This window comes from Salvia hispanica, chromosome 2, assembly GCF_029641045.1.
Source record: "Salvia hispanica isolate PSC_SH4W2 chromosome 2, Shi_PSC_v1, whole genome shotgun sequence".
NCBI lineage: Eukaryota > Viridiplantae > Streptophyta > Magnoliopsida > Lamiales > Lamiaceae > Salvia > Salvia hispanica.
Window position 1 is genome coordinate 37,853,311 of NC_142693.1, and position 26,214 is coordinate 37,879,524.

The 26,214-nt window shown below is 34.8% G+C and overlaps 2 protein-coding genes and 1 long non-coding RNA gene across 3 annotated transcripts; 1 reads left to right on the forward strand and 2 right to left on the reverse strand.

Annotated features, from left to right (window-relative positions):
• Positions 1-4,846: 4,846 nt before the first annotated feature.
• On the reverse strand, positions 4,847-23,768 carry LOC148932347 (uncharacterized). Its single transcript, XM_089065073.1, has 4 exons — positions 23,601-23,768; positions 23,346-23,480; positions 8,247-8,252; positions 4,847-5,419 (listed from the first exon to the last, which is right to left on the reverse strand). The coding sequence occupies exons 1-4, from the start codon at positions 23,766-23,768 to the stop codon at positions 4,847-4,849; spliced, it is 882 nt and encodes a 293-aa protein (XP_088921199.1).
• Positions 13,513-14,492, forward strand: LOC125204562 (kirola-like). Its single transcript, XM_048103252.2, has 2 exons — positions 13,513-13,748; positions 14,002-14,492. Exons 1-2 carry the CDS (start codon positions 13,559-13,561, stop codon positions 14,271-14,273), a joined length of 462 nt encoding a protein of 153 aa, XP_047959209.2. The 5' UTR covers positions 13,513-13,558; the 3' UTR covers positions 14,274-14,492.
• On the reverse strand, positions 17,968-20,950 carry LOC125204582 (uncharacterized). Its single transcript, XR_016136031.1, has 6 exons — positions 20,704-20,950; positions 19,757-19,934; positions 19,547-19,676; positions 18,776-19,089; positions 18,207-18,377; positions 17,968-18,104 (listed from the first exon to the last, which is right to left on the reverse strand). It is a non-coding gene; the product is annotated as an uncharacterized LOC125204582 (long non-coding RNA).
• Positions 23,769-26,214: the final 2,446 nt, after the last annotated feature.

The window sequence follows — 26,214 nt, forward strand, 5'->3', positions numbered from 1 at the left end:
GGCAAGGTCTTCGATATTATTTAGTTTTTGTCGATGATTGCACTCGTATGACCTGGGTATATTTTATGAAACATAAATCTGAAGTTTTCTCACACTTAACTCACTTTTACCATCTTATCCAAACTCAATTTCAAAAATCCATTCAGATACTTCGGTCAGATAACGGGAGGGAATTCGTTAATTCTAGTATTAAGCAATTTTTCCAAGAAAAAGGTCTTATATATCAAACCACTTGTGCGTACACTCCTGAACAAAACGGTGTAGCCAAAAGAAAAAACCGATCTCTCCACGAAATGACCCGTTCTATGCTCATAGAATCACAAGTCCCAAGCCATTTCTGGCCAGAAGCCATTGCCACCTCAGCCTACCTTTTAAACCGGCTGCCAGTATTCTCAAACACAAAACCCCTCTGCAACTCTTGTCCACCTTCACCAAGATACCTCCCCCCTTGACACTAGAACCTCGCGTCTTCGGGTGCTCGGTTTTCGTCCATATCCCTAAACACGAAAGAACTAAATTATCCCCATGTGCTATTAATGCGTTTTTGTAGGATATGGGGTAAATCAGAAGGGGTATAGGTGTTTTGATCCAAAGTCAAACCGTATGTTTGTTACAATGAACTGCAATTTTCTTGAAACAGAGTACTTCTTCACCCACCTTAGCGGTCAGGGGGAGAATACTATTAGGAATAACAATGATATTGACCCGCTAAGTTGGATGACAATACCAATACCAATGCCAACGCCAAGCAATCCTGAAGCTGACCTAACAGAGAAAGCAGTAAGCAATTCCGCTGAGCAAGTCACTGATGTGGTAGAGTCTATTACAGAACGTGACATCGTCCCAACTATTTCTCCGCTTAGGTTATCCAATGTAAGTACTCTTGTGGATACAGATAATTGTTTGGCTAACACTGTGAATGCAGAAGAGATCGAAAAGCCAATCGAGGCTACAGAAGGGGAAAATGAGGTCGAAGGAGTTGATCCTGACACTGGGAGATACATGCTTCCTCCAAGTCCTAACAGAGGAGTTCCACCCAAAAGATACACACCAAAAAAGATTGACAGGAAAAGGCGCTACTCTATCGTGAACCTAGCAAAAGGCCATCTATCCGAAATGGCTCAGGCTTTCGAGAATGCACTATATGAGGAAGAAGAAATACCACAGACATGGGAGGAAGCTATAAAACACAACAATTGGAGGGAAGCAATGAAAAAAGAGATTGATGCACTGATCCGGAACCACACTTGGGAGAAATGTGCCCTGCCACAAGGAAAACGACCAGTAGGTTGTCGGTGGGTTTTTACTATCAAGAGAAGACCTGATGGCTCCATAGAAAGGTACAAGGCACGACTTGTCGCGAAAGGCTACACTCAGACATATGGAGTTGACTATTCAGAGACCTTCTCTCCAGTAGCCAAGATGGACACAGTTCGGGTTTTGTTATCTATTGCTGCTAATAGGGACTGGCCATTGCATCAGTTCGATGTAACGAATGCCTTCCTCCATGGTGAATTGAAAAAGGAAGAAGAAGTTTATATGGAGGCACCTCCGGGTTTCAAAGCAGATTTCAAGACAGGTGAAGGGTGTCGATTGAGAAAAACCTTGTATGGATTAAAGCAATCCCCATGGGTGTGGTTTGGAAAGTTTGCCGGGGCAATGATTAGATATTGATATACACAGAGTAATTCAGACCATACTCTATTTTTCAAGAAGAAAGGTGATAAGATCACGTGTCTAATCATATATGTTGATGATATGATCATTACAGGGGATGACATAGAAGAAATTGAGAACTTGAAAAAGAGTCTATTTCAGGAATTTGAGATGAAAGACTTGGGTGACCTCAAATATTTTCTTGGAATTGAAGTACTAAGGTCAACAAAAGGAATTTTTCTGCGACAAAGAAAGTACATTTTGGATATTCTAGTAGAAACTGGTCTACTAGAATGTAAACCGGCAACCACTCCTATGGCAGTCAATCATGGATTGCAAATCAAAGAAGAAGCTGAGTTGACCGATCGCATTCGATATCAGCGACTAGTCGGAACACTTATATACCTATCGCACACTAGGCCAGACATAGCCTACGCAGTAGGAGTTGTTAGTCAGTTCATGCACAAGTCACAAACGGATCATATGGAGGCAGCACTTAGGATCTGTCGGTATTTGAAAGGAACTCCGGGACATGGAGTATTGTTCTCCAAAAACGGGCATCTTGAAATTCATGGATACACAGATGCTGACTGGGCAAGAAATCCTAATGATAGGAAATCCACAACAGGCTATCTTACCTTCATTGGAGGTAACTTAGTAACGTGGAAGAGCAAGAAACAGAAGGTGGTGTCTCTCTCAAGTGCTGAGGCAGAATTTCGTGGGATCAAGAGTGGGTTAACTGAGATATTATGGCTAAGAAGGTTGATGAAAGAAATCAATTTCTCACCTAGCAAGTGTCAGTTGTAATGTGATAACAAAGCAGCTATAAGTATCTCACAAAATCCGGTTCAACATGATCGAACTAAGCATGTCGAGGTGGACAGACACTTCATCAAAGAAAACATTGAAAATGGTATTGTTGAACTTCCAGTTGTTCGTTCAGAAGATCAACTTGCCAACATTTTGACTAAGGCCGTCGACCCAAGAAGTTTTGAAGGTGTACTTTCCAAATTGAGTATTGGAGACCCCACTACTCAATTTGAGGGGGAGTGTTGAGAAGAAGAGAAGCATTAAAGCATGTTGAGAAGAGGAGAAGCAATAAGGAATATATGAGTCCCAAGATTAGAATAATAAATCATGCCTTGTTCCCATGTTAGTCTTGTTCCAAGACGACATTTATTGTAGTAACTCAAGGGTCCCCAACATGCCTATAAATACATGGGTGTGGGGTACCACTTCATCATCTCATACAATACAATCAATAAGCTTTGTAATACTCTTCTCTCAAATATGCCGACTGAACCATTTAACACATCAGTATATCAATATCATGCAACATAACAATGAACAAGTTAGTCGACAAGTGAAGTACATCACAAATTGAGTATATGCATGGATTATCAGTACTATGAACAATACAAAATAATAAAGTAGACAAATTAGTAGAACTCAAATCAGAATAAGATATGATAGTACAAAGAAATCCAAGTTCAACATAAATCATTACTTAGGTCTGTTGCAGTTATTGAAAGATCAAATCAACAGTTATAAAGTTCTATGTTAAGAGGAAAAGTGAGAGGAACATTGATCTTACTCCAAATTCTTGATAATACTTATCTTCTTGTTATTGGGATGTAAATTTCCAAGTAAAACCTGTGACATTTGGAAGCAGGTGGAAAGAAGAAGTGATCACCCTTGCAATCCTATGATGCGCACATATTTTTATATAATATCAAAATATTAGTAATTAATTGATAAATAATGTTAAATCAATAACTAGTACTCCCTCCGTCCCAAGGAAGAGGACTCCTTCCTTGGGCGGCACGAGAATTTTTGCAACTTTATTTTGTGTGTGAAGTGGTGAGAGTAAAGTAAGAGAGAGAATAAAGTAGAGATAAAGGAGTTTCCATTTTTAGTAATTGGTCATCTTGATTGGGACAAACCAAAAAAGAAAGTGGGTCATCTTCAGTGGGACGAAAGGAGTAACTAATAACAAACCTTGAGTATGGATTCATCTTGACTGCATCCGACCATCTAAGACAACAGGAGGTCCTTCCTCGACACCCTCTCCTCTATTAACAGAAGATGTGTCATGCAATGTGCCATGCGATGTGAATGATCCCGTGTGAGATAGGTTGGTAGTCGGTCTGCTACTGATACTGATTGCACGATGCACACGGCGATCCATGTCTAAGAAAAGTAATGAAAAGTTAATGCAAATTATGTAAATCATTTTCAAAATGTGCATTATTTAGACAAATTAATGAACTTACAAAAAAGTCAACCTTATCATCTGTCATCATCATCATCATCATTATCAATATTTTCCTCTTCGGAAATTATTATATTTTCATCAGAAGAGTAATCGTCACCATCATCGTTGTCTACCATTCCACCATCTGGATGAAGTACTCCAATGTTATCCCATATTGATGGGTTACAATCCATCACTGTCATGTGAAACTCATCCTCTTGAAACGGGCGGTTGTTCTATTATTGTCGTAGATGTCAAAGGATTCGGAACTTCCACCTTGGATCTTGCTTTGACCTTACACACTTCCCACCAATCCTTCCTTGATTGATTAATGCTAGGATACGAACAATAATACACTTGACTCGCTCGATTCGCTAACACAAATGGTTCAAACTTAGATAACCTACATCTGTGGTTTACAGAAACCAATCCAAAGTCCTTATGAATTGATGTCCCAGAAGATGATGGATCAAACCATTCACATTTAAATAATGTGATACTCTTAATTGGAAAACCTGGATATTTTACTACACAGACCTCTAATAATCGTCCATAAAAGTCCATCTCATTAGTGCCATATATCTCGCCTTTAATACATATCCCACTACTCATCGTGGCTCAATGTGACCCACGTATTGTAGTGTGAAACCTATATCCATTAACAAACATATCCTTGATATGTTTTGACCTTCAATAAAGGCCATTTTGCTTGGTCAAAGATATATTTGTTCACATCAGAGAGAACCTGGCTTCTTCCAAAACATTTGAACAAGTCAGCAAATTGTGTATCAATCATATCTCCTAAATCAGAATTGATAGTCTTGGAACTGCAGATCGCATTTCATCTTCAAACAACCTATCGAAAATAAAAGACATAAAATATATGCATACAAATGTGTAATGAAATTCAAATATTTTAAATATTTAGGACTTACTTTATATAAGTGTTTGTAACACCGGATAATTGAGTAGAATGTATGTCTGTGCAACCTTGTATTCAGTACTGTCCAAATACCCTACTGACATATTTCCAAGTGGACACCCAGTTTCTTTGAAAATAGAAAGAACATCAGGATCCTCAACGGTGCCACTACTACATTCTCCACCATAGTTACGAGGCTCATTCCTTATCTTTGTACTCGCATGATCCTCAAAATAGTACGAACCAAAAGTAGAGACTTCTTCAAGTAAATAAGCATTTCTTGTGGATCCTTCAGCTCGAGCTTTATTTTTTACATTGTTTTTCAACCTCCTAAGATGTCTTGTGAATGGATACATCCATTGAAATTGAACAGGACCAGCAAGTTGAGCTTCAACTGCCAAATGAATGGGTAGATGCTCCATTGAGTCAAAGAAACTAGGTGGAAAGATACGTTCAAGATTGCATATGACAATCGGAATATTATCCCTGAGTTTGCTCATCTTATCTATGCTAACTTCGCGAGATGTCAAGTTCTTGAAAAACATACATAAATCTGTAATCGCCTTCCAAACATTTTGTGGAAGAAGCTCAAGAAATGCAATAGGTAGCATGAGTTGCATGAAAATATGGCAATCATGACTTTTCATTCCAAGCACCTTGGGTTTACATGAGTCATCTATCCAAATTAGACACGTAACCATCTGGAAACTTAAGACTTTTCACCTATTCACATAACACTTTCTTCTCACAATTGTCGAGTGTGTAAGAAGCTTTTGGAAAGTAACATGTGATTTCATTATGCTTTAATTCAGGCCTTGCACAGTATTGATTCAATTCTTCGATGGACTTGGTTGTATCTTTAGTCCTTCCTTGAACATTAAGCACATTCTTTTCGACATGCATAACATCCAAATTATGTCGAATCAAAAAGTCTTTCCAGTAGGGAAGATCCCAAAATATGCTTCTTTTCTTCCAACCAGAACCGACACAATTGCACAAAATTCTATTCATGCCATTGTAGTCCTCCATCACTCTCACTAAACCCAATGTTTCTATCTCATTTAAGATTTCTTCTCCGGACTTTGATTCTGGCGGTCCAACTATAATCATCACATTTTTTCAAAACACCCATTTGTTCTTTCTATACGGACGATTCGCTGCTAAAAATTTCCGATGGTTGTCAAACCATGATTACCCGCCACTCTTCTCCAATGTAAATGCATCAGTTTTTTCCATGCAGTGTGGTACTCCATCCAACTAGCATAGAATATGCTGAAAAATCACTCATGGTACACATTAATATTGCACGCATTTGAAAGTTTTGCTTCAATGAAATGTCATGAGTAGACACACCCACTTCCTACAACTGATTCAATTCATCTATCAGTGGTTGAAGAAAAACACTCAACTTGTCTTTAGGATTACGTGGACCGGGAATTAACACGGTGAGGAACATGAATTGTTCCTTCATACACAACCATGGGGGAAGATTGTAGGGTGTCAAAATCACCAACCACGAGGAATATTGTTGTCCTGCTTGGCCAAAAGGCTGAAAACCATAAGTTGAAAGACCGAACCGCACATTACGACACTCTGATGAAAAACTAGGAAAAACATTGTTCACGTGCTTCCACGCTGAAAAGTCTACAGGATGTGGTGATGACGCATGCCAACGCATTTCAGCTATTGTAGTTTTTGATACATACAATCTCTGCAATCGAGGGGTAAAAAAAAGTAATATATCTTTGTCATTGACACTTTCTTGTTCTTGTGGGTTTTGAATTGTACATGTTCTTTAAAGCGTGAACTCTCACAATATCTACAATTCTGTAATTCAATGCACTTTTTATTAGCACTATAAATATCTGCAAGTATACAGATTAGGAATAGTATAGCTAAAAGTCAGTACCTGAGATTGATCACGGGGGAAAACAATCACAGACTAGCTACCCTCTACTAAAACTCAATTACTATACGGATAAACCGAAAGAATTGGGAATTTTTGAAAAAGGAAAACAATTAAAAGTAATAAACAACTAGATGCAAATAATTCACGGAGATAAAAGGATAGAGATAAGGCGATGTGCGTTCACAGTTATGGTTATACAAGTTCCAGCTTCAATACCCTAGCGAAGCTCGCTTTTTATTTTTGCTAAGTGCTGTGTGCACAGAAAGGAATAACAAGTCTCCTAGGCCCAGCGAATCCACTAGATCACAAGGTCTAGGAACTCACGGATCATTGGAAGATCTCAATCGTCGGACACACAGAATATTGCTTCAAAAACCCTCAACCACTTATACTAAAATTAGCACAGGGAAGTAGGGATCGATCCCACAAAGATGAATGCGTAATAAGCATGCTCAAGGATTCGGAACTATTTTTGGGTTGGCTGCTGCAACGCATTTTTTTGGATTAAGGAAATTAAACTAACTTGAGTGAAATCTGTTATGCTAACAGCTAGATCTAGGCAGAACAGAAATCATGCACGTAAACTGGAAAACGAGACATTCACTAGATCTAAGAAACTATTTCTAAATTACCTAGACCTTGGAAATAAACTGGGACCATTTGCTGAAAAGGTAGAGTACGGACGAAAAGCTGGAAAACAACTAACTAAAGTACTAACTAATAGCGACATCATCTTCTTCAATCGATTTGCATAAAAATTCAGTAAAAACGGAGATGGAACGTGAATCGGAAACGAAGCAGACTGGATTTAAAACAATTTAACGAAGAACAATTAAAAACTAAACAGATCTACGGCTACTAGACGGAGTAAATTGAGAAGAGAGCAAAAAAATTCGAAATCAATGCACAACTTGATTCCCCTGTTCAGATCCAACCTCGGATGCTAAATTCACTCCGGATCCAAGCATCCGACACAAACTCCGATCAAAAGTATATCCATAGCTTTAGATTCAACAAACAACCACCGATCAACAACAACAATTCTGATCCACAACCTCTTCCCCAGATCAAGCACAGAATTATCCAAAATAGAGATTAACATTCAACTGCTGAAATAAAACTTCAAACAAAAACCCAGAATCATAAATCAACACAAGATAACACCAACATGACAAAAACTAAATGCTTAGATGACCGATAAGTAGCAACAACCAAATCGACTTCAAAAACAATGAAGTTCGACGGAAATAAAAGTGTGAAAACTGAATTAAAAGCAGATTGTTTCTTCACCCTCCGAGAGGACGGTGTTACATTGACTTTCGCCGAAGATGAACCCCTTAGAAACCCTAAACTATCCCAGAATTCCCATTTTCCAAGTGTGTGTGTGAGTGTGTGAGCTAAGAGCAAAAATCCTCTCTCTGCGTGTGATGCATGCTCCTTTATTTATAGGCGTTGAAGTGGGTTCAGCGAGGTATAAATAGTCTTTGTTGCCCTCAGCTATTGACTTCCTTCTTCTAGCCATTCTTTTCGCTTCGGTTCTGCTTACTTTCCTTCATTTTCCTCTGCTAGTCCATTGTCTCCAGCTTTCCCTGGATCTAGCGTCTCCTTCACACACCTGGCTTAATAACTGCGTTAGACCCAGCAAAATAAAGTGTTTTCTCACCACATAACTGATGCATGAAATTAGCCTTATCACCTAGCATAGCTCTTACTTTGATAGGACGAGTCACCTAGTTTATGCTCATGCGATACAAACGTTGATTACTAACATTAGGGTTGTCAATCCTAAATTCGTAACTCCTAAAAGCTTCTAAGACCCTTGAAAAGTCCTCACTCTCAATTAACAATGTCGTTTTAAAGGAAGCTAACTGTAGTGTCTACTAAGTGGATCTAACTCGCCAACCTCCTCTCACGATTATGTAGTAAGTTGTATTAAATCATCCATAATTGTGTCACTCAATTATGAAGCATCATTGTTTACTTAGGGAAGAAACAAAGTAAGAACGAAACGGTTATTAAATAGCAAAGGAATTGTATAACCAATGTCGTTACTAACACATCCCTAGAATCCTATGAATTTAGTTACACATAATTTAATAATCTAAATGCATAGATTGAAGGGAAAACAATTTGAATATAAAACTAAAGCAAATAAAACACAAAGGTAGAATCCTTGTAGCTTTGATGTTCTTGGATCCTTCTTCAACTCCTTGCACAATGAAGCGGTCTAACTTTTAATCTCTAGAAAATATGTTACAAAAAGATGATTATTTGATGAAGCTTGAGGGCCTATTTATAGGGGAGAATTCGAGTTCCTCAAAATAAGGCAAAGGATTGCAAAATATGGTAAATCTTGGAGAGGAATTTAGGGCAAATCTGCTCGCCGCTCTTTTGTGGCGGACCGCCGCACCTTGGCCGGCGGTCGCCAGGTAAAGATCCGAGACTTTCTGACTCTTGGGTGGCGGTCGCCACGCTTTGCCTGGCGGTCGTCGGGCATGTCTTCATTCCATGCACAGATTTTCTGAAACGGACAGCTACAGAAGTGTCGGCTGCTGGTAGCGGCCGCTACCTGAAACTCCATATTTCCTACTTCACGTTTTGACTCCCCTTTTAGGTACGAATATGCACATTTCTCATAAAACATGTCAAAATACCAAAATGTATAAAATATGCAAATAATGGGCATGTAATGCAACTTTGACATTCAAAACAGACCAAATAATGGCCTTAAAACAGTGCAAAATCCGAGCGTATCACACTATCAGCTCGCCAAAAAATCATACAATTATTTGGGCAGCAATCAAACTTCTCAACAAGTAAACCTATGCCACGTTACAATATTTTGGTGCTGTAGTAATTATTCGGTAATGAATCCCCATCAGGTAACCCTTCTTTCATCAATTCAGTTAGTCGGTTATAGCATCTCTCTGGCCAGTGATACTCTGTCTTAAGACTCAGTAGCCGAATCACAAATGACAATTGTGAATGACTTTTACAACCAGGCCACAACTCATTACATTCAACATATCGTAAAGGTTTTGGGCATTAGGATTAGGTGGCTCTTATATGTCCTCGTTAAATTGGGGACCAACAACGTCTAATACCATTCTGTGGCATTGCTCCCCCTTCAAAATCCATATTTGTGTTGCTAGATGATTCCACTGATCTTTCGCCTTGAAACCTCCATATGTGGTAATTTTTTATGAAACCAAACATAGAAATGTGATAATGAACTTCGTCTGTATCTCTGCAACACTTGTTATCACATTTTTTTTACATGGACACCTAATTTTGTCTATGTCCATATATGTTGGTATACTACTTGCAAACTTGATGAAACGGTCAAGTCCTTCTATAAATTCTGGATTGAAAGTACCATTGGGAAGGTAACGTCTATACATCCACGCATGATTTCCACTCATTATTGTAATTCTAATTTAGCAGGTTTACATCAACATAAGCACAACACAAAGTCAACTTTATATTTGTCACTTCTTCTCAACAGCAAGTCGGTGGAGCGGGCAAAGCTCCACCCCAAGTTTACCTAACATCAAGTTTAAACTGAATCAAATTGAAAAACTAAAAAACATAATCAAATTTAAAATTTCAATTTGTGAATAATGTGTGTAGTATGCGTATTCTTTTGTGTGCAGTGTGTATTTGTATAAATTAGTACAGTGTGTGTATATTGTGTATAGTATATGTAGTGTGTTTATTTTGTGTATAACGTGTGTGAGAGTGTGCAATGTGTGGTGTATGTTTTTTGTATAGTATGCGCATTTTGTGTATTTTGTGTATAGTGTGTACAATGTGGTTTATTGTGTGTAGTGTATTTTTGTTGTAAAATGTGTGTATCTTGTGTAGTGTGTGTAGTTTGTGTATAGTGTCTCTGCAGTGGTATATTTCTTGTATAGTGTGTATGTATTGTTTGTAGCTTGCGTATTTTGTGTATAAGGTGCAGTGTGTGAAGTGTGTGTATAGTATTTGTAATTTATGTAAAGTGTGGGTCAGGGTGTATTTGTGTACAATGTGTATGCACAAATTTTTCGAATTCAATTTCATTTTAATTATTTCATTTTATTAAACATAGGATTTAGAATTGAATTCCATAGAATTCCAATTTTAATTCCGTATAACGAACGGGAGCCTAAGGAAATTTGAGTAGATTTAGCCTCGTAGTGATATGCTAGGTCCGTACTTGGAGACAAAATAATGTTTCGGATGGGGCCATGCTAATTAGTAGGCCATTTTTGCCACTAACGATTTTGCCAACTCTATAAAGTATAAAACGACGATTTCCAGAAAGTAAAAGTATAGGTTGATTGAATCAAATTATCCCCACACTTTTTTGACATAGAAATTTCCACATGTTTTACGTGACAAAGCCTACACAATAGCTCATGCCCAGCTTAATTGAGAATTCTACTCCCTCTGTCGTTCCTTCCCACAAAAGATGTCACACTTATAGCACGGTATGAGATTTTAGGAGGTTTTGTTTTATGTGTTAAATGGAGAGAGAAAATATAAATTTTATATTTATGTGTGAGAGAATTTTTTTCAAAAATGAAAATATGACATCTTTTATAGGACAAACTAAAAAAGAAAGTGTGACATCTATTATGGAACGGAAGGAGTATTAACTCTATAAAGTATAAATGACGATTTCCAAAAAGTAAAAGTATATGTTGATTGTATCAAATTATTCCCACACTTTTTTGACTTAGAAATTTCCACATGTTTTACGTGACAGCCTACACAGTAGCTCATGCACAGATTAATTGAGAGTACTACTCCCTCCGTTGCTCCTTCCCACAAAAATGACACATTTGTGGGACGGCATGAAATTTTAGGAGGTTTTGTTTTATGTGTTAAATGAAGAGAGAAAATATAAATTTTATATTTATGTGACAAAGAAATTTTTCCAAAAATGGAAATATGGCATCTTTTGTAGGACAAATTACAAAGAAAAGTGTGACATTTATTATGGGACGGAGGAAGTACTATTTTATTAATCTTTGCCTTTTATACCCTTCGTCTTATTCAAGATGTCCACATTCTTAATGACACGAAATTTTTGGAAGAATTGTTAGGTGGAAGTAGAGAGAAAAATATAGTTTGAATATTTTAATAAGAGAGATAGATTTATTTCTAAATATAGAAAGTTAATATCTTAAGTGGGACATATTAAAAAAAAAATAGATATTTTGAATAGGAGATAGGGGTATTATTTTTTTTTAGATGAACACATATGTACTAGATGTTCAAAACCATACTTTCGATCATTACCTGTCAATCACATTTATCTTAAGAATATATTTGGTTTATCACTTACAGATTTTAAGAATATATTAAATGCTATGTATAGAATATGGAAAGCTATTATATATATAAAATAAACTTTAACTTTTTTTAAACTAAGTATATTAATATGGAAAGCTAATTATATAGAGTGTATTAAAAAGATCAAAAACTGTCTTGAAACAAAATACAATTCTGGTTAAGAAATCCTAGAAACTGAAAAGCCTACTGTTTTCTATAGTTAGAAAATCTTAGGGACTCACTATAAAATAAAATAGAAAATTAGGAAATTATAATTAAATCCAAGAAAAATAGTAAAACGATTAGTTTCACAAACTAGGAAATTAGTTTTGCTTCGTAAGTATTGTGAGAATTTCAAGTTATTTCGACATTCGTAGCCGATTCGGCTGAAATCGCACAATATATTTAAAATTTTAATGCTCCTACTCTTTAACTTTATACTAAAACCTACATCCCCTCGTACGATTATTCCATTAGATAAGTAAGAGTTGAAGGTTTCCTCGTAAAATTAAAATTTGGATGAAGTTGGAGATTTTAAAATTCTAAAATTTTATCCTATTTCTTCTTCACCCTTGATCGAATTTTTTTTGGTGGGGTCTTTGGGGATGACTAATGGCATGCTCTAAGTCATTGGGGTGATGCTAAAGGTCATGAATGTGTCCTCAATGATCTAAAAACATGAGACCACTACTAGCTGAAGAACGAAAATTATGGCTGGGATCTTTCCGTGTTCAAAATTTGTTAATTATTATTAATACTATATGTAAGATTATTACAATGTGTTAAATAAAACTACCCCATTCCAAAAAAAGAGCACACTGAGTGACTCAAGTCTTAATATACAATTAATAAAATAGGACAGTGGAGAGAGAGAGAGAGGGAGAGGGAGAGGGGGAGAATTATGGGGTCCATGATAATAAATAATAATAATGTTCATGGTTAATATTGATTTAAAATTTTTTATTTTTAGAATTAGTCTATTTTTGGTGAACGATCTAAAATGATAAAACTTATCTATTTTTCGAAGAGAATATATACCATCATCAGAAAAAAAAGTGAACAACATAAGAGGAGAGATGAGATTAAAATCTTTTAATTTATCTATTTTTCGAAGAGAATATATACTATCATCAGAATAAAAAGTGAACAACATTTAATTGTACTAGGAGAATAGAGGAGAGATGAGATTAAAATATTTAGAGAAAATGACAGAATATTATCTGTAGCTCTAAGCAGGAGCAAAATGATTAATAACTACTCCTATTAAAAAGGACGCAATGATTAACTAGAAAATAATTAAAATAGACTTTACAAGGGACCCCATAAGCTTTATACAGAGTCCGATATTTTCATACAAATAAAAAAAGGAAAAAAATTAGAAACTTAGACTAAAATATTACAATTGGGAAAATCACGTGAGCGTAGCCTATATAAAGGGAAGATTGCAAAGAATATCTGTACCCTTCTCTTCACCTGCAATATATATATTTAGCTTGAGATGGGATTACATGGGAAATTGGTTGCAGCAATAGAATTCAAAGCCGGTGGTGGAGATGTATTCCACGAACTTTTAAGGCACAAACCACATCAGATTTCCACAATTACCCCTGAATTAATAAAAGGATGTGATCTTCATGAGGGTGAATTTGGTCATGTTGGTTCTATCATTTGCTGGGATTATATAATTGGTACGTATTCATGTATCTCTTCCACATTATCATTATAATTTGATATACAATTCATGTAGTACATATTTGATTTGATTATAAAGTGCGTACTAAATTTCAGATAAATTGACCTAATTTTGTTAGTATTTTTAGTCCCATGTCAACTTATAAGTAAATAATTATGCACTATTTTACACCTATAAAAAGATACAATTATTTGACCCTAATGAATCCTAATATTGATAAAAATAAAAACGTTGTGTGCAATATGCAGATGGAAAGGTGAAGAAAGCAAAAGACCTGATCCAATTAATTGATGAAGAGAAAAAATTAATCCAATTTAAGGTGATTGAAGGAGACTTGTTGGAACTTTACAAAGATTTTGTTTTTACAAGTCACGTTGAGACAAAGGATGGCATTGATTTGGTGACAAGCACCCTCGAATACGAGATGCTTAATGAGGATGTGGAGCATCCCATTTCAACTCTCTCATTGCTCATTGACCTCGTCAAAGCTATTGAGACTCACCACCTTGCTCAACCTTGAATCATTTCCATCTCTACAAAGGAGATGCCATGTTCTAAATTATGATGGTTTGCTTGTGCATCATTGAACTCAATAAGAGTGTTTTCACCCAGTGTGCCTGATTGTGTGTGAGAAACCCACTTTATTATGTATGTTTAAAATTTCAAGATATTTTCAAGCTATTGTATGTGTGGCACTTGTTTTTCTGATACAATTTGAGTGGAGTTTACTTGTGTTTCATTGATACTATTGCTATTCTACGAGACTATAGTATATGAGTAGGGAGTTGCACGGTACAATTTTTAACTGTATAGCTTTAAAAGTATTAAATAGATTCGTAAAAGCATGTGAGAATTTTTTTATCGAACGTAACGTTACAAAATTTAAGAATTACTAGTATCCTGAAAAGTAAAGAATTTAAATTAAATTATTTAAAGTTAAAATAAAAAAGTGTAAATAGTAAATACAAGTAGTATAAGTATATCATATATCAAATTTTAATTTGTCAAATATTATTGTGAGTTAAGCCAAGAAAAATAATAGGCACAAAGAGAATATTAAAAATATTCTCATTTCGTTCCATTCAAGATGTTCGCATTCTTGAATGACACATGATTTTAAGTGGAGTGGTTGAGCTTGATAAAGTAGAGTGGTAAATGTGATTGAATATTTAATGAAGGGAGGGGAGAGAGGAATTTGTTTCCAAACATGAAAAGTGAGCATCTTGAGTGAGAAACTAAAATTGAATGGTGTACATCTTCAGTGTAATAGAGGGAGTATCTTTAAATATTAAACAAATGAGTTAAGTTCATGTGATTTGTTTTTTTGTCCGGATTAGACTTTAATGTTCTAACAATATGAATTTAAAGAAATTAATATTTTGTAACATAAAGAATTAATTAAAATTATGAAATTCTTAAATTCAAAACGGTAAACTCAATTTGTATTACTCCATCTGTCTTATAGTAGATGTCACACCTTCCTTTTTAGTTTGTCGTATAAAAGATGTCACATTTTCTCTTTTGGAAAAAGCTCCTTCTCACATCAATTATAAAATTATATTTTCTCTCACCACTTAACATACTCCCTCCGTCCCACAAAAGATGTCACACTTGTGGGACGGCACGAGATTTTAGGAGGTTTTATTTTGTATGTTAAATGGAGAGAGAAAATGTAATTTTTATATTCATATGAGAGAGAACTTTTTCCAAAAATGAAAATGTGACATCTTTTGTGGGACAAACTAAAAAGGAAAGTGTGACATCTTTTGTGAGACGGAGGGAGTACAAAATAACATCTCCTAAAATCTCGTGCCATCTGCCAAGTGACTTCCACTATGGAACGGAGGGAGTAATATATAACATATTAATTTTTTTTATATTATAGTAATTTGAGCTAAAAATTCTAACATTAAATATAGAAAAAGAGAAAAGATTAATGATTATTTTTTTCTATCGAAGTTCGACATAATGTTCCCAAAATTAAGAATTTAAGGAAATTAAAACTGTTGAATGCAAAGAATTAAAATTGAAATTATGAAATTGTTAAATACAAAATCGAAAACACAATTAATATTAATACATCATGTTTGACATTTTAATTTGTTGCATTTATAGTGAATTGAGTTAACAACTACTCTACCTGTTCCTAATAATAAAAACTCTTTCTTTTTTTGCCAATTTCTAAAAATAAAAACTTATCATTTTAAGAAACTCTCTCTAATGAAGCGAGACTTATTTTTCACCAAAATATTTTTCTTTATATCTCTCTTTTACGTTACCAATTTTGCATTAAAACTCGTGTTATTTTAAAATTTTCTACTTTTAGAAAATGGAGGAAGTATAATATTTTATAAAGAAAAAGAATAAATATTAACCGAATATATTTCAAAAGTATGGCTTATATATGCCTATCCTACAATGCTCACTAGAATATCCTACCATGCATATCCTAAATCCTTTCACTCTAACACTAGAATACTTCACTTTAAAAATGTTTTACTTCACTCCATTGAAAAAACAGAGCACAATAAGCATAGATCACAAACACTTCACTCTAATCATGGAATATTTCACTAAAATGAAAAAAAGAGCAAGTAGGTAGGAATTACTCGTGATTGGAGTCTTTGGTTGCAATTTTTTTTTCGTCGATCAAAACCTAAATAAAAAAAGAGAAGTAGTTAATTATAAGCAAACGTTCTTATGTTCAATTTGGATTGCATAATAAACTATTGCAGATCTCACTTATTAAAAAGTGTTGATGTTTGAATTTGCCGAATTTAAAAAACTAATTAACTGTTTATTCTAAAACTAATTAAATGTCCAAATCGAAATCGTTTGAAGAAATGTTAATAAAAAATGAGTTTGACGACAGAATGAGAGAAATCGGAATGAGAAATCTAAATCAGTTGAAGAAACCAATAGAACAACTTACATTTTGAAAAATCTTTCTGATTTGAATCCATTGTTCGACGACGGATGAAGGCGACGGAATGTTGAGAACGACGAAATGAGGCGATGGCGATTCCAACAATGGAAAGACGGGAGCGATTGCATCGACGGGAAGACGACAACGATTACAACGGTGAAATTTCAAGAATAAGAGGAGAAGACGGGAAGAGGAGTGATGTCGAAGAGATGAATTCTGTAAATGAGAAATTAATTCAAATGATAACCCTAATCTTATTTGTAAAATGTCCATTATACCCCCGCCTTGTTATACTGAAGTAAATTTGTGATAGAGTGAACTGATTTCTCCTTCAAATTCGAAAATCACATGTGTTGATACTAGCCCTTGATTTTCTTGATCTTGTGGCTGTGATTTGTTCTCTAGTTATGTACTTAATGGGCACTTACCCTATATCACTACTCTAATTATGAAAACTTCAGACGACAAATTTAGAATTCTTGCTTATTTCAACTACAGGAATTGTGAATGGTGACTAATGTTGTATTTAGCTATTAGGTTACGCATTTGTAGGATTGTTAAACTAATGACACTACAAAAAACTCGCCATTTAGTGACGGATTATACCGTCCCTAATCAGAATTCACTAAACAGTGTTAGTGACGGATTACGGTAGGATAGAAACTGTAATTAAAAAACTTGTCACTAAAAACTTTTAGAGACGGATTTGACTGTCCCTAAATTTACCGAAAACTTCGCTGACAGAATAGGCTGTCACAAAACTTATTGGGGCCTGTGTTTGGGAGTCCGCGTTAGAGACGGACTACTGCCTGTATATCCGTCACTAAATCTGGTGTTCCATTCGAAAATTAGTGACGCCGTATTTCGTCACTAATCTGGTGGATCAATTTATTCATCTATTTTAATCATTATTTTACCCGCATATTCAAATAAACATAAAATCAATAACTAGATAATATAAAATCTACTAGATAAACATTAAATCTATTATATAAACATTAAATCCAAAAAATTGTGATGATTAGGGATCAAAGTAGTTAAGTCAACAGAAGTATGATGTTCAAAAGAAATCCTACATCATATCAAGTTTGTGATACGAGTGTAAATCATATACTTGCTGAATTAGAAATGTGGCTTGACTTGTACGATGTCATCATGATCTCCTTCACTATCTCTTGTCGCAATTCTTGGCGCAATTCCTCTCTTATTTCAGCTCGCACAGAAGGATCTAAGCCGGCCGAGGCAGGAGCATTAATTAATTCCTTGAGTTCCTGCTGAGCTGCCACGCACGAGGCTTTTTGCCAGATTCCCAGTCCCAAACATCCTCCTCTTTTTGTCGAGCTTGCCTCCAAAAATATCATTGATAAAGATTTGGCTCAAATTTGCATTCTCGCCCCGTGTTGCAGCAATCTCTTGCACTCTTGCCTAGTTAATATGAATGAAATTATATTAACAAACAAATACATATTTATCTATGTTAATTTAAATTGCCTACAAATACATATTATTTAAGTTGAACTTGCTTACATCAACATCTGTAGCTTTCTTGTACGTATAACGCCCGTCCCTGAACGTGTGTATCTCTTGAAACGAGTCATACACTCAATCCATCACCGAGACTCCCTTCTCGGTAGCCTATTTATCATCATTAGAGATAATTTTAAGCCAGTGTTCTCTTCACAAAAAATCCACAAAAACCTAAACAACAGCATGTCATGAAACAATTAATCATTCCCAAATTCAGCAAATCTCAAAAATTTTATATAACAACCAGTACACACATATTACAGCTCATACCATTGGGATGTAGTATCTGTTCTGTACAACATAATCTAAGAATTTGAAACATAATCAGAAAGAGAAAAAAAACTCTTGGTTCAGTTTGCAACTTGAACGAAATCAGCATTTGTTTTTAGGATCGAAACATTTGCTATCTATCATCTTTATACACAAAGTACTACAACATTAGGTAAAATTAGCATTCTATCCCTTATTAGCAGATAATTACTATTTTATTTGAACTTAACTACTACTACCATTTAAAGGGAAAAATTGAACTATTCCATTTCTCGATCATATAAATGTATAACACTAACCTTTCACATAGATCTCTCCTCAACAGACAACGACCCCCCTCGTTGCTTGCTTATTCCAGTGTCAGGTCCATCTGGTTCAGACATTCTTGCCTTCTTTGCTGCTTCAGATTTCTTGATAACATTTTCATCTTTCTAGTGGTCAATCGATCCAGTCCACATCTCCTGAGGTACGTAAATGGGTCGAGATTTACCATCTGTGTACAATGTACACCTTCTTTAAAGTACTAATAAAACTTGAGTATTTTTTTTGCAGCTTTTTCAGTCCACATATTCTTCACCTCATACTTCCAATCATCCGTCTATGAAAATCCCTTCTGTAAAAAAAAAGAAATATTTGGATATTACTGAAAAAAAATTTGATGGTTAGTGTATATGAAGTAATGTGGACAAGATTTAAAAGCATTTTATTCAAAATTTAGAAACAATGGACAAGTTAGTGTACACATAAATGCTACTTAACATCACATGAATCTGACAAGTGAAGTACTACATCAATACTCATGAAAATAGTAGTACGTCAGTATATCAATATCATGCAACCTAACAATGAACAAGTTAGTCGACAAGTGAAGTACATCACAAATTGAGAATATGCATGGATTAGCAGTAGTATGAACAATACAAAATAATAAAGTAGACAAATTAGTAGAACTCAAGTCAGAATAAGATATGATAGTACAAAGAAATCCAAGTTCAACATAAATGAAAGATCAAATCAACAGTTATAAAGTTCTATGTTAAGAGGAAAAGTGAGAGGAACATTGATCTTACTCCAAATTCTTGATAATACTTATCTTTTTGTTGTTGGGATGTCAATTTCCAAGTAAAACCTGTGACATTTGGAAGCAGGTGGAAAGAAGAAGTGATCACCCTTGCAATCCTATGATGCGCACATATTTTTCTATAATATCAAAATATTAGTAATTAATTGATAAATAATGTTAAATCAATAATTAGTACTCAAGTGGCGTCTGAACAAACCTTGTGTATGGATTCATCTTGAGTGGCGTCTGAACATCAAAGAGAACATGAGGTCCTTCCTCGACACCCTCTCCTCTATCAACAGAAGATGTGTAATATGTGAGTGATCCTGTGCAAGATAAGTTGGTAGTCGGTCTGCTACTGATATTGATTGCATGACGCACACGATGATTCATGTCTAAGAAAAGTAATGAAAAGTTAGTGTATATTATGTAAATCATTTTCAATATGTGCATTATTTAGACAAATTAATGAACTTACAAAAAGGTCAACCTTATCATCTATCATCATCATAATCATCATTATCAATATTTTCCTCATCGGAAATTATTATATTTTCATCAGAACGGTATCGTCACTGTAACACCCCTAACTCGTTTTGTAAGTCCAACGAATAAATAGTGTCACCATTCGATATCAGTAACACTTAAACAAAAGCTATCCTTTTTCTTTTAATGAGTTACATTTTATACAAAGAGTAAATGAACTCCAAAATTCTCCACATAATTCAGGGACCATCAAGACTTATCAAAGTTATTTGGAAAATTATTAAATCAAACTTTAGACTCTTCTGAAGATGCTATAAAATTTGAATCAAGTGGCTGAAAAACAGGTGAAATAATCATTTTCCAATCATTTAAATTCTGATCTATTTCAGCTCATGTTTAATCATATAAATCATATATCTAAACTCATTTTATATGAAAAGAATTCTAAGAACCCAAGCTATACTTTTCGTTCCTCTTACCATAACTTAGTAGAGTTTAAGCATTCAAATTAATGATCAAAACATGCTCCATACTATCGTATAGTCACATCTTCACTAACAACATTAGAAATAAGTCATCCTTAAATCTCAAACGATGAAAGGCAAAACCTTAGGGTTCATAAACTTATGAATTTATGAATTTATGATCTATTAAAATGTGAATGAAGAGATTAGCTACCTTGATTTAGCTATATTCCGCCAATTACATGCTCGATTTACCAATGAGCACACTAAATTGAAGAAGAAAAATGTCATGTTGTAATGAAGGAGGGGATTGCCGTTCCTGCTTCCCCTCAATCCCACTCCCCATACATAATTCTTTCCTCAATAATGCCTTATATACACGTTGTACGTATCATCATATCATCATTTATTGGAAATTTAGAATCAAATAATAGAACCTGGAGTTGGGAGAGAAAAAGTGCCGATCTTAGAGGATGAAGATTGAGGAAGAATTGTGTTTTTTAAGTGTATTTAAATGTGTCCTCCAACTATTATATTATTATGTGGTACGTTCAATTGCCAAGTGACACCATGTATAATAGATTTGTCTTGATTTCATTGGGCCATGTTTGGTCGCAGGATTCTAGGAAGGATTCTAGGAGGGAAAGTAATTTGTTTTCTAATTAAATTCAATTAGTAGTTTTTTAAATAATTTTTTGTATTGTATTTTCTATATTCTCAAAATTTGTTAGATGCATATAATGAGAATTATAGTTTTATATTTATAAAATATATTTAAGTAATTATTTATTAGCATTATTAATATTATAAAGAAAATATATATTTTTTGATTAATTGTTGTATTTTTTAGGTTAGTATTTAAAATTAATATAGAATTCAAAATCTTAGACATTTTTCAAACACAGGAAAATAAAGTTATCAGAAATCATATTACTAGGAATCATTTTTTTTGGAATCATTTTCCCTACCAACTTTCTTTTACTTTATTGACAACCAAACATAGCCTTTTAGAACCTTCTACATACTCCCTCCGTCCCAAGATAAGTGACTTGTATTCCTTTTTGGGGTATCCCACTATAAGTGACCTATTTCCATTTTTAGCAAAAAGTCATCTCTCTTACTTTATTCTCCACCTACTTTATTCTCTCTTCTCTCCTCTACTTTTTTCTCTCTCACACTTTACTTATTAAAATACTATTCCTTAAATCCTGTGCCCAAAAGAAGTAGGTCACTTATCTTGGGACAAAGGGAGTACTAAGTAAACATTTAGCGCTAATTTATCTCCTAAAATAGATTAAAAAAAATTGTTCCTTTCATTTATAGGACATAATTTCTTTACAACTTTGAAATAACTTGCCACAATGTCATCTCGATTACTTACAATTCAAACAATAATTTTTTATTCATTCTAAGTCATATATACACTTTAATTCAAGCTGCTCCCCATATAACAGACATGAAAATTATCATTCATATTTATTAATTATCACTATTTTTGATATTGTATCATTCCCCGCAAGCCAGGATTCTTCAATCACTTAATTAGAATAACAAATTTCTTCTAGAACCATTTTTGGGGCGTTGCAATTCTAACCTCCAAAAAAAAACTGTCCTCGAAATTTGACTTAATTTAAAGAACTATCAACATTTAATCACATCAAATCCTCTAAATTTCCCGTAAGACAAACATATTTCCCATATAACTTAATGACATCTTACATTAAATCCTCTAAATTTCCCGTAAGACAAACATATTTCCCATATAACTTAATGACATCTTAATATCAAACACCCAGCCTTAAGAATCACATACCAACATGTATAATCCGATATTATTTATCATATGATACTTCTGCAATCCTCTCACATAGTGTCATACTACATAGTAGCTTTCTACTCCCTCCGTCCACAAAAAATAGATCACTTTGTGTATGTCACGGGTTTTAATGTAGAATTGGTAAAGTAAGAGAGAGAAGGAGAAAAAGTAGGTAAAGTAAGAGAGATAAGGAGAAAAAGTGAGTAAAGTAGGAGGAAGGGAAGAAAAAGTGGGAAAAGTATGAGAGATAAACTTTCTAATTTAAGAAAGTGATATATTTTTTGTGGACGTCCCAAAATGGCAAAAGTGGTCTATTGTTTGTGGACGGAGGGAGTATAATTTCAAAGTACCAATTAACTCTATATGATTTTATATCACATATATTAATTCCATATTTTATCACGTAGTCCCATATATCATCATAGAAGTATCAAAATATAGAAGCATACACATTATAGAAGGAATAGGTATGGAGACGCACACATATTGCCTCTAAGCAACCCAAAACAGAGGATGCTAGACAAGGTGATTCAGATACAAGAAAATCTATCAAAGCGTGGCTTACTAGAGCAGATGCACGAGAAATATTAGCTTATAACGAGAATTTAAAATTAAGAAGCCTGTTTTGGAAACCGAATTTTCATCCATGCATTCAAACTCCATGAGACTTATAGCAGAGTTTAACTCGAACCAAAAGTAGAGACTTCTTCAAGTAAATAAGCAATGCTTATAGTTCCTTCAACTCGAGCTTTATTTTTGACATTGTTTTTCAACCTCCTAAGATATCTTTCGAATGGATACATCCATCGAAATTGAACAAGACCAGCAAGTTGAGCTTCAACCGCCAAATGAATGGGTAAATGCTCCATTGAGTCAAAGAAACTAAGTGGAAAGATATGTTCAAGATTGCATATGACAATCGAAATATTATCCCTGAGTTTGCACATCTCATCTATGCTAACTTCGCAAGATGTCAAGTTCTTGAAAAAACATACATAAATTTGTAATCGCCTTCCAAACCTTTTGTGGAAGAAGCTCGCGAATGCAACAGGTAGTATGCGTTGCATGAAAATATGACAATCATGATTTTTCATTCCAAACACCTTGAGTTTACTCGAGTCTACACACCTACCCAAATTAGACACGTAACCATCTGGAAACTTAAGACTTTTCACCTATTCACATAAGACTTTATTCTCACGACTGTCGAGTGTGTAAGAAGCTTTTGGACAATATTGATACAATTCTTCTTTGGACTTATTTGTATCTTTAGTCCTTCCTTGAACATTAAGCACCGTATTGACTATATTATCAAACACATTCTTTTCAACATGCATAACATCCACATTATGTCGAATCAACAAGTCTTTCCAGAAGGGAAGATCCCAAAATATGTTTCTTTTCTTCCAACCAGAACCGGCACGATTGCACAAAATTCTATTCATGCCATTGTAGTCCTCCATCACTCTAAAAAAACCCAAGATTTCTATCTCATTTAAGATTTCTTCTCCAGACTTTGATTCTAGCGGTCCAACTAAAATCATCACATTTTTTCGAAACGCCCTTTTGTTCTTTCTATACGGATGATTCACTGGTAAAAAATTTTGATGGTTGTCAAACCATGATGGCTTGCCATTCTTCTCCAATGTAAATGCATCAGTTTTTTCCATGCAGTGAGGGCAAGCCAATCTTCCAGCCGTACTCCAACCAGATAGCATAGAATATGCTGGAAAATCACATATGGTCCACATTAATATTGCACGAATCTGGAAATTTTGCTTCAATGAAATGTCATAGGTAGAGACACACCCATTTGTCTTTAGGATTACGTGAACCAGGAACTAACACGGTGAGGAACATGAATTGTTCCTTCATACACAACCATGGGGGAAGATTGTAGGGTGTCAAAATCACCCGCCACGAGGAATACTGTTGTCCTGCTTGGCCAAAAGCCTTAAAACCATCAGTTGAAAGACCGAGCCGCACATTACGACACTGATGAAAAACCAAGAATAAGATTGTTCACGGCTTTCACGTTGGAGAGTTTGCAGGATGTTGCATCACTCCATAATCTGTTGATGACGCATGCCAACGCATTTCAGCTGTTGTAGTTTTTGATGCATATAATCTCTGCAATCGAGAGTTCAAAGGAAAGTAATACTCCCCTCATTCCATAGTAATAGAGTCATTTTGTCATTTTGGTACGTTCCATAGTAATAGAGTCATATTCCTTTTTAGTAAAAGTCAACACATTTTTCCACACCTACTTTAATCTCTCTTACTTTTTTCTCTCTTCATCTCTCTACCTTTTTCATTTTCCACTTTATTCTTTTTTGCTTAACTCACCTAACACAATTTTTCTTAATCTCTATGTCGAAAAATTTTGCCTCCATTACTATGGAATGGAAGGAGTTCATCTTTGCCTTTGACACTTGCTTGTTCTTCTGGGTTTTGAATTGTACATGTTCTTTAAATCGTGAACTTCCACAATATCTACAATTCTGTAATTCACTATCAGCTCGCCAAAAAAGCATACTCCCTCCGTCCCTCTGTAGTAGAGGCATTTCTTTTCGGCACAGAATTTAAGAAATTGTGTTAAAAGTGAGTTAAGTGAAGGAAGAATAAAGTAGTAAAGGAAAAATGTAGAGAGATGAAGAGATAATAAAGTAAGAGAGAGTAAAGTAAAAGAGAAGAAAAGTTGGGTGCTTTTTACCAAAATAGGAAATGACTCAGCTATAGTGGGATAACCAAAAAAGAAATACGACTCAGCTACAGAGGGACGGAGGGAGTACAATTATTTGGGCAGCAATCAAACTTCTCGTAAAGCCATTCCACGCAACAATTTTTTGGTGCTATAGTAATTATTTGGTAATGAATCCCCATCAGGTAACCCCTCTTTCATCAATTCAGTTAGTCGGTTATAGCATCCCTCTGGCCAATGATACTCAATAGCCGAATCACAAATGACAATTGTGAATGACTTTTACAACCAGGCCACAACTCGTTATTAACAGCATTCAAACATATCCTAAAGGTTTTGGGCATTAGGATTAGGTGGCTCTTCTGTGTCCTCGTTAAATTAGGGTTAGGTGGCTCTTCAAAATCCATATTTGTGTTGCTAGATGATTCCACTGATCTTTCACCTTGAAACCTCCATATGTGATAATTTTTTATGAAACCAAACCTAGAAATGTGATAATGAACTTCATCTGTATCTCGGTAACAATTGTTATTACATTTTTTACATGGACACCTAATTTTGTCTATGTCCATATATGCTGGTATACTACTTGAAAACTTGATAAAACTGTAAGTTCTTCTATAAATTCTAGATTGAAAGTACCATTGGAAAGAAAACGTCTATACATCCATGCACAATTTTCACTCATTATTGTAATTCCAAATTGAGCAGGTTTACATCAACATAAGCAAACACAAAATGAGTTTTATATTTTGTCACTTCTTCTCAACACAAGTCGGTGGAGACGGCAAAGCTCCACCCCAAGTTTACCTAACATCAAGTTTAAACTGAATCAAATTGAAAAACTGAAAAACGTAATCAAATTTAAAATTTCAGTTTGTGAATAGTGTATGTAGCATGTGTATTCTTTTTTATGTGTAGTGTTTGTATTTTGTGTAAATTAGTGCAGTGTGTGTATTTTGTGTATAGTATATGTAGTGTGTTTATTTTGTGTATAGCGTGTGTGAGAGTGTGCAATGTGTGGAGTGTGCGTTTTTGTGTATATTGTGTGTATTGTGTGTTGTGTATTTATTTTGTGTATAGTGTGTAAAGTGTGGTGTATTGTGTGCAGTGTATATTTTGTATTCCCTCCGTCCCACTAAAGATGACCCACTTTCCTTTTTGGTCTGTCTCAACCAAGATAAAATTAGAAACACCTTTATCTCTAC

Excerpts from the sequence above, each read along its gene's own strand:
- LOC148932347 (XM_089065073.1), bottom strand. The coding sequence starts at position 23,768 with ATGGAGGACTACAATGGCATGAATAGAATTTTGTGCAATCGTGCCGGT. Across the intron at positions 23,481-23,600 it reads TTGATAATATAGTCAATACG|GTGAAAAGTCTTAAGTTTCC; the intron begins GTGCTTAATGTT and ends TTATGTGAATAG.
- LOC125204562 (XM_048103252.2), top strand. The coding sequence starts at position 13,559 with ATGGGATTACATGGGAAATTGGTTGCAGCAATAGAATTCAAAGCCGGT. Across the intron at positions 13,749-14,001 it reads TTGCTGGGATTATATAATTG|ATGGAAAGGTGAAGAAAGCA; the intron begins GTACGTATTCAT and ends TGCAATATGCAG.